The 13,106-nt window shown below is 35.2% G+C and overlaps 1 protein-coding gene across 1 annotated transcript in view; it reads right to left on the bottom strand.

Moving 5' to 3' along the window:
* Positions 1-5,472: 5,472 nt before the first annotated feature.
* NOX4 (NADPH oxidase 4) overlaps positions 5,473-13,106 on the bottom strand; it is a 165,309-nt gene continuing 157,675 nt past the window's right edge. Inside the window, exon 18 of the mRNA XM_042905676.1 lies at positions 5,473-6,003. Within this exon, the coding sequence (XP_042761610.1) occupies positions 5,883-6,003 (121 nt within the window). The 3' untranslated portion in view covers positions 5,473-5,882. The remainder of the gene's footprint in view (positions 6,004-13,106) is intronic.

Below are 13,106 nucleotides of genomic sequence, written 5' to 3'. Positions count from 1 at the left end.
TTCTCCGGGTAAACAGAACTTCAGTCAATCACTCCCACTTTTCAAAGTAATTTCTACTTTTCCCAACTTTGAATCTGAATCACATTTTAATGAGACGAGAAAAAAATTTCCCTGTTAATGCCATTTGGTAAGCAAATAACGGCCATCTTTAAATAAGGATATAATTGCACCTGGTGGGCACCCAACCGTGTGATGAAAGATGCTAAGCTGACTTAAGAGCTAGAATTTTCCTGAACTGGACAAAATCAAGAGTAAACCATCTAATCACAGAGCACGGAAGTACAACTCAGGTCATATTCCAACATATGTGTGCTAAGGAATTTTATAATCCTTTAAGAATCAGTGGAGAGGAAAACCTAGAAGATTGAAGTACTTCTCCCTAGCCAATGTTTTTCTACCATATATTTTTTAGCAGACAAGCAAGGCCCCCATTTTATTGTGGAGATTTCTCACCACTAAAATGGATTATAGTCATCCTAATTGATAATTAGTTTCAAATGAATGTGCTGATATAGGTGAACAGACACATTGTTAAGATACAAGAGGGAATTTCTGTATCTCAGGATCCCCATTTGTTAAGAAGGTTTCATTCTCTGGGTAGAAGGATAAGAACTGAGAAATATGACCTTGCACTGACAGAATTTTAATATGCAGTGTATGCAGCTGGCAAAATCCATGGCAGACTCCCCTTCTTTATTGCTACATATATTAGAGCATTTACACAGGGCTGGCTCTCATCTAAATGGGGTTGTCTCTAGGTCAACCAGCAGCTTGTCAAAGCTCTAATTCTTATAGAAGCCAGATGTAATTCTGATCAAAGGTAAAGTTTCTGCTAAAATTCTAGTGGCAATCAAAATGTGAAATGACCAAACATTACATCTTCCCAAAACACAGTAATAGTCAGTTCTGCCACACACTTGAACATCTATAGAGTTATGAAAAGAAAAGCATTATCATGTCCTGATGTGTTAAATAATTTTTCTTTGACTCCTTTTTTTCTTCCTCCTAGTTTTGCTTTTAGGAGGCATTTCTTGCCCTTACCAAGCTTACATTGTAGCCTAATACTGCATTAAGATTACTGGTAATATTTGCCAGTGTAAAATAAGAAATCCACTTTTAGATATTACCAAGAGGAATATGAAATTTCGTATAGGAGAAAGTAAAAATTCTGTATATTCACTTCAAAAAAAATTCTGGTCTCTGTTCTAAAGCAACATTGCTTAACTCTTTACTAATTTTAAATTACTGGTATGGTCTTTTTTTGCTTTTTCTCTTAATGGACCCTTCTTTGATAAGTATTGGAAGTCTTCTGCTTCTTTTCTTTAGAAAACTTCATCTAGCTAGCTTTTGCAACTCTGTCCTTTGAGAATACCACAGTGTGGAATAAAGAAGCAGGGGTAATGGAGTGGAGATTTAGACAGAAGGAGACAGAGAATTCTCATTGTTCTGTGCTGGTTGAAGTAAATGCTCATTATGCTTGATTTCATTTATTTCCTGTCTTACTAGTTAACAAAAAGCTGATTCTTTTCTCCTCAACATTATGGTCATATGAGTAGAGAACAATAATCATCTGTTTTAATATCAACATTTCCCTGGGAGGTTAGAAAGCAGGGAAGTTATGACTTCTGTTTACGAATCCAAATTTAAAGTTAAATATTAGTTTTTCCTAAAAATTACACTATTACACATTTCTCCACAACAAAGTTCTGGAGAACATAATCCCTTTAGCACCATTGCCATACTTCAAAACTGACTTCTGGAAATAGGTTCTAATTGCAAAACATAAAGGACTGCCACATTTAGAATCGGAAGATACATAGGGAATAAGAGTGATTCTCTGCACCTGAATCTGGAATTAACACATAGCACCTTTTTTCCACCTACCACTAAATAGGCTTCACAGGGAGTAAGATACGTCTTACTAGATGTGTATGTATGTCATGGGGAGGGAAAACACAGAGATGGGGAAAGCTGAACCCCAGTTTCAGCTCTGTGACAAACTCAATGGATGACTTTTTTTCCCCACCACAAAAAGTGCAGCCGCCACCTGTAACCATAAGTTACTGCAATGTTACTATGTATTCCCTATGCCATACTTCTCACTCAGTGGATGACAAGCAAGTTACCACTTCCCTTTATGCCTCAGTTTTCTCGACCACAAAATAAGAGTACTCCTAACTTCAGTTATGTTTGGATAACATGGCTGGATATGAAAATGTCCTGGATAGCACACAAAAAGGAAATGTTTACCGTAAGTAGCACTTAAAAATGTGTCTCATTGTTTTAAAACAACAACAACAACAACGTTCAGCTGAGTTAACCTTAAGTAAATTTTTTTCCTCTTTAATATAATGAACACTCTTTAGCACTAGCATTATCTGTTGATGACTGTGGCTCATTTGCTTCTGGTCATCCTCTTTAACAATGCCTTAATTATTATTAATTAATATTAATTAATATTAATTAATTAATAATTATTATTATTAATGCCTTAATAGACTTATGATTTAAGTCTATTACCTCTCTGAATGCTCCAAGTAAACACTGATTTGGGGAGTTGTAAGTAACTTGGAGATGGAGACTAAATCAATTCAGCCTATGCTTTGTCATGTTTTTATTTCTTTGCTTTAAGTGACTCTATCATTACAATCCTCCAACTGGCATTTGAAATCGCTAAATAAAAAAAAAGAAAACTATCAATCTTTTCATTTTTAACCTGACTTAAAAGAAAAAAAAGGAAGCCCTGAATTTATGTGTGGTATATATGTATTTATGTATGTATATATGTATGAATGTATGTATGTATCTGTATGAATCTGAGTCTTTCATTATTATTGTTATATAAAATCACAGCCTTCTCTTGCATAAAGCAGGAGAACTTGGATTCTGTTTGAGAGCATATGAAGAGAATTTCCTTTCCTTTGTCCACAGAGTTAATTTCCTAATATAATCTTATAAAAATGGATGGTTTCTTGCAAAAAATATCACAGAAAAGCATAGGTAGAAAGACCTAGAGTGATGGATTATTTTGTTCAGAGGTTCTTAAACTGGGGTCCTTGCTGTTGGAGGTTATTTGTAATCACACTGTATGTAATATTGTGTATTAATGTCATAATATTCACTTTTTAAAAAAAGTTTATTTATTTTGAGAAGGTGAGAGAGCACGAGCAGGGGAGGGGCAGAGAGAGAGAGAATCCCAAGACAGAGAATCAGTGCAGAGCCCAAGGTGAGTCCAGAATTCACCAACTATGAGATCATGACTTGAGCTGAAACCAAGAGTCTGTCGTTCAACCAACTGAGCCATCCAGGCGCCCCTCCCCCCATAATATTTACTTTTAATCAGGTTTCCAAAGAGATATATTACCCAGGTATGATTGATAACTACTAATCTAGTTTAAATGAAAAATTTTAATCCCAGAGTGGGAGCAACTTGTTATATTCACACCACTAGCCAATGACATCCAAGGCCATAGAACTCAAAACCCCTCGTGAAGGCCTGGGTGGCGCAGTCGGTTAACTGGCTCTTGGTTTCAGCTCAGGTCACGATCTCGTGGTTTGTGGGTTTGAGTCCCACATCAGGCTCCACACTAACAGTGCATATCCTGCTTGGGATTCTCTTTATCCCTCTCTGCCCCTTCTCCTGCTCACGCTCGCTCTCTCTCTCTCTCTCAAAATAAAATAAAATAAAATAAAATAAATAAACTTAAAAAAAAACAAAAACAAAAACTCAAACCCCTAAGGTTGCTCATGCATGCTAACATGCATGCAAATAGACTGTTTCTTCAACTTGCATCATCTTGCGAAAAAACTGTCTGCTTGTTGCAAAGGGTGAGGTTATAGACATCTCAAAGATTCCATTTCAATTTTAACATTTATTGCCACCAAAATGACCGCATGACAAAGATCTGTATGACAAGAAGTAGCCCCAGAGCAAAAAATCCCTCAAAAAACAAAACTCTCTTCTACATGTGTGATGAAAACCTAATTTATTACTACCTACAGAAGCAAAGATTAGCTGTGTTTAACACTTCATGTTTGAACATCAGCTAGAATTTAAAAGAGACAGGATGTTCATTTAGAATAGTAGACCTACCAAGAAAGAGGTTTCTTTTTTTGAAAAATCTTCTACCTGTTTTACTGAAATTAGGTGTATTAATACAATCACATAAATAAATGATGATCAGTAAAGAGTCAGCATTGCACATCAAGCCTGTACTAACTCACAGTTCTTTTTCCTACTTCTGTTATGTGTGTTTATGAAAATTCTTTTTAGTTTAGCAGGTGTTGCCAAGATGTATTGGTTATCAAATATGCCTTCAGAGCTAAATCTGCAGGAATATTGCACATTTCCCATATCCTTTTCTGATTTTCCTTCCACAGAAGGAAGAAGAAAAAATTCCAAGGGAAGGAAGAAATATCTATAAGTAATATGTTTATGGGCATTCAATGCTAGATGTTTTAACATGCTTGATTGCTATCAGTGAATCAGAACAAAAAGTAACAGTAGCATTTATCATGTTCTATTATACCATGCAATATTTTAACAGACAAGTCATTCTGCTTATTTCAGCTATATTCAATAGCAATTGATAGATGTCTACACAACAAAATCACTAAACTGCAAAAATGCCTTAATTCTTAAAGTAGGGAAGAGGACTTTTCCTCTGAGCCAAGAATGAAATGGCCAGCAAGCCTAAATTGATAGGATCATGCAGTGTAGTCCCAACAGTGATTGAAATTCAATAATTAGATTCTATCAAGACTCAGAATACCAGATGGTGCAACAAATAATATTCTTGATTCTGAACCTAAATACTAATGAAGTATTTCTTCTTGTGTAGAAAGTAAAGTACATGTTCTTTTGTTCAGGAATGGCACTGTACTTTCATTGTCTCCAGTATAAACCAATGTGTGGCAAAAGAGAGATGTCTTCTATCTTGGTGACCACTTAGAGACACAATGCTCTTTGGTCTCAAAGTGCAAATTAAAGTACCTTAACAGGCTAAAAATAAGACAATCTATTCTGGGGCCGGGGGTGAGGGGGAAGTAAATAAAAATAATAGAGGCCAAAATGCTGAAAAAGGAAAGTCTATATATTTCTTTATAATTTAGAGTAATGATAGTTTCCTCATTACTATGCAACAGTAATAGATTAAGTAAATTGTGGATGGAAAGGGCCTATTAAATCACTGTCTCTAATGCATGCAAAGGAGGGAAGATTTCCTTATAGACAGGAAAAAAGAAGAAAGAAAAATGTAAAAATAGATACTATATCAACATTTATAAAAGTTCATTTAGCATAAAGTCTACAGACATCAAACAGAGGTATTAGCATCAGTAGTGAGGAAGATTAGATACAAAGTACCCGTATTAATAGAGTCCTGTGCTATATCTTCAAACATCTAATATATTTGCCTGAAGCTTTTCAAAATCAAAGCTACTCTTGTTTATACTCACGTAGAAAATGTAATCTGAGTTTCAATGAATTTTTAATTTTGTTCAATGTTGCATTTGTTCAACCAAAAACAATTTAAAGAGGACCAAGGCTATCAGCGTCACAGTGAGCAAGCACAGCTCCTCACTAGGGAGTTCTTGAATCTGCCATAAAAATCAACAGTGTGCATCTAATAGTTTTCTTTTAATCTGAGCATTGAAAAGTGAATCATCACATCAACTATTCTTCAGGGCCTCTTTGGTTTCCAGATTAAACATGTAATGTGACCTGTCATCTTGCCACATTCTCTGTATTTCCATTTTAAATAATCATAAATAAGAAAACCTTGCTACTCTTTGGTATGACACAGCTGGTTGATTCAGCTGAGTTTCAGTCTTAGAAATTGCACTCATTCCTTGTTCAGAGTCCTGGTTCATCTCAAAGGTTTTCAGCTGAAAGATTCTTTATTGTATTCAAATCTTGTCCCATATGAATTGTTTCGGTTACTCAGTTTATGAAGGGTCTTAGAAATTGAACTGGGTCCACAGCAGAAAACACCAACTGTTTTCCTGGTAAGACAGAGGAGAAAATGGAAAATCAGGTGAAAAATTAGGCAGAACATAACAAGAAGTATGTGCTACAAACATGTTTAAGGTATTAACAAAATTCATTTATTGCTGCTTTGCATACTGAGTTAATTAATTTCTCAATTATTTCCAAATGTAAGTGATCACCATGAAGATACATTATTTACTTCATGCTATTCCCACTAGAAATCAGGATAGTTCAAAGAATGCAACTACGAGCACATATTTGCTTATTATCAGACAGAAAGTGAGAAGTCTGCCTTTAGCCTTTCCGTTACATGCAGAAACAAAATCAAGAACAGCAAGTGATAGATGTCCGTCCACATTGGATCATGTCAGTCTTCTCTTACTAGATGCTTTATATGCATTTCTCTAAAGAGCCCATGAATTTGCACAGGCAGTGATGGTTAAGACAAAGAAAAGCTACTACCAATTTGAAAGGATAATTTTAAGTAACTAATTTATATCCAAGTTGAAACAAAAGCATATTAATCTGTATACAATTCATTTTTATTTATACACTCTAAGAACTGTAATAAATGCCAAACAGATTTTATTATTTGCTAACATAAAATTTTAGTAGATAAATTATACATATCCCTAACAAATAGACTAAATAAATCCCAGGAAATAACTAGTATTTCACATTGATCTTCTTCCAAAATTTATTATTTGCATTGAATTCTTCCTGGGATATCAAAATCACTAATAATTCATATCATATCTTAGGCAAATATAGTGTGTCCTCATTAGCTTGGCTGAGAATAATTGGTGCTGGAAAAAAAAAAAAACCTGGTAAATCCACTTAAACGGGTATCAAGATTTTATAATAAATACTTAAACAATGGTTTTACTAAAACATTTCACCTTGAAAAATGAAACAAAGAACTACAAAAATAGAACTTGCACTTGCAGCCATGATGGAGTAGTGGAGACTAGATTTACCCTCATGCATTGAAAAACTAGGGGAAAAACCCCAATATATGAAGTAACATATTTTCAGATACTTGACAGTGGGTAAAACAGAACAGCGATTCACTAGAAAAAGAGAAAAAAAACAAAAAACAAGAAACCAAGATGAGTCCAGCAATTGTCTCTGCTTATTGCCTGGAGGCAATCTACAGGCTGCAAAACAGAGAAATTCATGCTGAGATTGGGGCTCGGAGCTGAAGAGACAAAGAATGGAATTCACGGGGGACAAAACAGCTAGAATCTGTGAAGAATGTGGAAAGGAAGAGAGATTGGGGCACCTGGGTGACTCAGTCAGTTGAGTGCCCAACTTTGGCTCAGGTCATGATCTCATGGTTTGTGGGTTCGAGCTCCATGTTGGGCTCTGTGCTGACAGCACAGAGCCTGCATCATATCCTCTGTTTCCCTCTCTCTCTGTCCCTCTCCAGTTTGCATGCACTCTTTCTCAAAAATAAACACTAAAAAAAAAAAAAAAAAAAAGAAAGAAAGAGTGATCCACAGAAGGAAGCTTTGGGGATCTGTAGAGGTGAACCCTCAAGTCTTTGGCTGAATACTGATTTGCTCAGGTGTGAGAGGAAACTACATGAATCTGCGTAAGGAAGTAGCAGAAAGCAGTAAGACAAAACCATTCCGAGTTTACACAAGGTTGTAAATAATTCATATTCCCACAAACCAGAATGAAAAGATCTGTATTTCATATGTGGGCAATGGATAGTATTCTAGAAAGTTATCACCTTGCTTGAGGCAAGAGGAAGGGTGGATGTTGGAAAACTTTGCCATAGATGGAAGGTGCCCTGGATCTATACTAACAAAGCTTAAAAGCAAGACTTAGGAAGATCAGACTGAATCCATGTCACAAGACTGCATGCCTGAAACAAGTCCAACAATATTGAAAAGAAAGATCAAAATTTGGCACTTAACATCTAATGTTTATTTATTTATTTTGAGAGACAGTGGCGGGGGGAGCGGCACAGAGAGAGGGAGAGAGAGAATCCCAAGCAGGTTCTGTGCTGTCAGCCCAGAGCCTGACGCAGGGCTTGATCTCACGACTGTGAGATCATGACCTCAGCCGAAATCAAGAGCTGGATGCTTAACCGACTGAGGCACCCAGGCACCCCATGGCATTTAACATCTAAACTTCAAAATGTACAGTATCCAATAGAAAATTAGTAAGAGCTTTATAGAGCAAGAAATTATGAACCTTAACTAGGAGTGTTATGGGCTGAATTATGTCCCTTCAAAATTCGTATGTTGAAAAACCAAACCCCCAATACCTCAGAATATAGCGGTATTTGGAGATAAAACATTTAAAGATGTTATTAAGTTAAAATAAAGCTGTCAGAGTGTATCCTATTCCAGTCTTCGGAATGTTTATAAGAAGAGAAAATGTGTATACATGAAGAGACATGAGAGGAGACACATGCACAAAGCAAAAGACCACATGAAGAGACAATAAGAGGGTAGTCACCTGTAAGCAGAGGAGGGAGGTCTCAGAGGAAATCAACCCTGCCACCATCTTGATCTTAGATGCTCTGCCTCGAGAAACTTGAGAAAATAAATTTCTGTTGTTTAATCCACTCAAGTCTGAGGGATTTTGTTATGGAAGCAAGCCCTATCAAACTAATACAGGAGAAAGATCAGTCAATACAACAGGCCCAGAACAACAAATTTGATGCAATTATCTATCAGACATCATTGAAACAGTGATGAGAAACACCCTTCATTATATTCAAAGGTAAACATCAACATGATGGGAAGAGAAACAGAAGATTTTTTAAAGGCCTAAATGGAAATTCTAGTGATTAAATGCAATATTTAAAATGATAAATATACTGATGGGTTAACAGAAAAATAGGCACTGCAGAAGAAAAGATAATTAAACTTAAAGACCTAGCACTACAATCTATCCCAATGGACTACACCAAGAACAAAAATTGGGAGAAAAAAAAAAATGAATAGAGGCTCAGTAACCTGTGGTACAATATCAACTAGTCTAACATGGATGGAATTGTAGCCCCAACATGAGACAAGGCAGAGGGAAAGAGAAAAAAAAACACTTAAGAAATAGTGGCCCTTTTTCCAAATTTGAAGAAAACAAATACATAGATCCAAGGATCTAATGAACCCCAAAGAGAACATACACAAAGAAAACCACGGTAAGTCAATTTAAAGTAAAAGCGAAAATGACAGTTTTCAAAGAGAAAAACAAAAACAGCCAGAGGGGTAAAAGGACACTTTACAAATAATAAACAGCAGATGAAAGATGGAGTTCTTGTCAAAAACTATGCATGTCAGAAGGCAATGAAGTGACCTCTTCAAAGTGCTGAAAGACAAGAGAAAATGTCAACTGTACTATATCAAATTCTAAACAAAAATAATTTTCAAAACTGAGGAAGGAATACAAACTTCTTAAACAAAAGGTGAGAGAAATCAGCACCAGCAAACCAGCACTATAAAGTATATTAAAGGAAATTCTTTAGGACGGAGAGTGATATCAGAGGGAAATTTGAATCTACCTAGAGGAATGAAGAGCACCAAGATGGCAAATTGGCGAATAAACACAATGTGTATTTTACTTAATTTTTAATCTCTTTAAAATATAATTGATAGTTAAAACAAAAGTAATAACTATACATTATGGAGTTTACAGTATATGAAGAAGAAAGATGAATAAGAACAATAACCAAAGTGGGGCACCTGGGTAGCTCAGTTGGTTGAGCATCTGACTCTTGATTTTGGCTCAGGTCATGATCTCAGGGTCCTTAGATCTCAGTGCATTAGACTCTGCACTGAGAGTGGAGCCTGCTTAAAATTCTTTCTCTCTCAGGGCACCTGGGTGACTCAGTTGTTAAGCGTCCAACTTTGGCTCAGGTCATGATCTCACGGTTTATGAGTTTGAGCCCTGCGTTGGGCTGTCAGTGCAGAGCCCACTTCAGATCCTCTGTCCCCTTCTCTCTCTGCCCCTCCCCTAACTCATGCTCTCTCTCTCAAAAATAAATAAGTATTTTTTAAAAATTAATTAAATAAAATAAAAAAAAAGATTCTTTCTCTCCCTCTATCTCTCTCCTCACCCCTCCCTGCTCATGCTCTCTTTCTTTCTCCAAAGAAAGAAAAGAAAGAAAGAAAAAGAAAGAAAAAAGAAAGAAAGAAAGAAAGAAAGAAAGAAAGAAAGAAAGAAAGAAAGAAAGAAACAACAGCCAAAAAGATGCAGGGGGAATGGTAGTACATAAAGCAGTATAATATTATTCAGGGTGCACTGTGAAGCTAACGATATACACTCTAAACCTAGAAAGTTTCTCTGATTTCAGCCTCATCAAAAGTACCTGAGGGACTTCCCAGACCACAAACCACCTGGTCCATGGACCACCCCTAGAGCTTCTGATACAGGAGACTTTGGAAAGGGTTCAAGAATCTAACAAGTTCCAGGAGATGTTGGTCCAAGGAATGAAGTTTGGGAACCAATACCTCAAATAAAACACTAAAAGCAAACAGAGAAGTATGGCTAATATGCCAATATAGGAGTAACAAATGGAATCATAAATGTACTCAATCCAAAAGAAAGTAGATGAAGAAAGAAAAAGAACAAATGTGATAAATAGAAAACAACAGTAAACTGCTAGATATTTACATGCAAAAGAATGAAACCAGACCCCTATCTTACACCACTCACAAAAATTAAGTCGGAGAGAATTAAAGACTTAGAGGTAAGATCTGAAATCATCAAATTCCTAGAAGAAAACAGGGGAAAAGCTCCTTGATAATAGTCTTGGCATTGATTTCATGGATAGGACACCAGCAGTACAAGCAATAAATGCAAAAATAAATATGTGGTATTACACCGAATTAAAAAGCTTCTACACAACACAAGAAATGCTCAACAAAATGAAAAGATAGCATATGGGATGGGAGAAAATATTTGTAAAAATACATATCGAATAAAGGGTTAATATCCAAAATATGTAAGAAATACATACAACACAATAGCAAAAAAAAGAAATAATAGAATAATAATTGAAGTAAAAATAGGCAAAGAACCTGAATAGACGTTTTCTGAAAAAGATGTTCAAATAGCCAAACGGCACATGACAAAGTGCTCAGCATCACTAATTATCAAGGAAATGCAAATCAAAACCACACTAGGATATCACCTCACACTTGTTAGAAAGGCTATCATCAAAAAAGATAAAGAGACAAATGTTGGCAAGGATATGGAGAAAGGGAAACTCTTGTACACTACTGTTGGGAATGTAAATTGGTACAGCCACTATGGATAACAGTATGGAGGTTTCTCAAAAAGTTTTAAACAGACTAGGGCTCCTGGGTGGCTCAGTTGGTTAAGTGTCTGACTTCGGCTCAGGTCATGATCTCCCGGTTCATGAGTTCGAGCCCTGCATTGGGCTCTGTGCTGACAGCTCAGAGCCTGGGGCCTGCTTCAGGTTCTGTGTCTCCCTCTCTCTCTGCCCCTCCCCTGCTTGTACTCTGTCTCTCTCTGTCTCTCAAAAATAAAAACAAAATGTAAAAAAAAAAATTGTAAATAGAAGTACTATATGATCCAGCAATTCGTCTTCTATGTATACATCTGAAGGAAATAAAATTATTATCTCAGAAAGATACCTGCCCCTCCATGTTCATTGCAGCTTTATTAAAATAGTCAAGACATGGAAACAACCTCAGTGTTCATCAATGGATAAATGAATAAAGAAATCATGTGATATACATATAATTTATATATTAACTATTAATATCACACATACATACACACATACACACAGAACAATATTATTCAGCCATAAAAAAGAACGAAATCCTGCCATTTGCAACAACATGATTGCAACTGGAGGGTATTGTACTAAGTGATATAAATCAGACAAAGAAAGACAAATACTGTGTAGAAACAGAGAACATATTGGTGGTTGTCAGGGCCAGGCAAAAGAGGTAGGGAATGGGTGAAGGCTGACAGAGAATTATAAACTTCCAATTGTAAGAATAAGTTCTGGGAATGTAATGTACAGCATGGTGACTATAGTTAACAATACGGTGTTGTATATTTGAAAGGTGCTAAGAGAGTAGATTGTTAAAGTTTTCTTTACACACACACACAAATTGTAATTACATGAGGTGATGGCTGGCTGTGTTGACTAACTAACCTTCTTATGGTAGTCATTTTGCAATATATATACATATATCAAATCATTATATATATCAAATATTACATGGTACATATTCAATTTATATAATATTATATGTTAATGATATCTCAAGAAAGCTGGAAAAAATCAAACAATATTTTTTATTCCATGAAATAATAAAGTGTAATATATTTTGTAATGAATACATATAATATTATACATATAATAATAATAATAATAATAATAATAATATGTAATGAAATAGTTTAAACACTACAATTAAAACCTCCAACTAAAAAAGTCTGATATACATGAAACAAAAACTAATAGGACTATAAAGACAAATAAAGTTAGAGTTACAGTTGATGATTTCAACACTCCTCTCTGTAACTGATAGAAAAAATAGAAAATCAGTAAGCGTACTGAAGACCTAAATACCATTAACAACCAATTGTAACTAATATTTACAGTGAGCTCTATCCCCAGACAATGGAATATAAATTCTTTTCAAGTGCATGCGGAATGTTCATCAACACAGACCATATTTTGGGCAATAAAACACGTCTCAATACATTTTAAAGGATAGAAATCACAAAGAGTATATTTTCTCAACAGAACCCAATTGAACTAGGAATCAAAACCAAAAAGATATATGTAAAATCCCCACATGTTTGGAAATTAAACAACATACTTCTAAAATAACCAATGGGTCAAAGAAGAAATCACATAGAAAACTTAAAAATATTTTGAAGTGTATAAAAACACAAACAAAACATATCCACATTTGTGTGATGTAGCTGAAGTGTGGAGAGGGAAGGAAATTTATAGTATTGAACACTTTTATTAGAAAATAAAAAGGGTCTGAAATCAATGATATAAGGTTCTACTTTAAGAAACTAGCAAAAGAAAACCTAAGTAAACCCCAAGTGAGAAGAAAATTAAAAAGAAACATGAAAATAAATTGCCTTATACATAATAAAATTTAGA

This window comes from Panthera leo, chromosome D1 (assembly GCF_018350215.1).
Source record: "Panthera leo isolate Ple1 chromosome D1, P.leo_Ple1_pat1.1, whole genome shotgun sequence".
Classification (NCBI taxonomy): Eukaryota; Metazoa; Chordata; class Mammalia; order Carnivora; family Felidae; genus Panthera; species Panthera leo.
The sequence above is the reverse complement of the archived record's forward strand: the minus strand, read 5'-3'. Positions and strand labels throughout refer to the sequence as shown.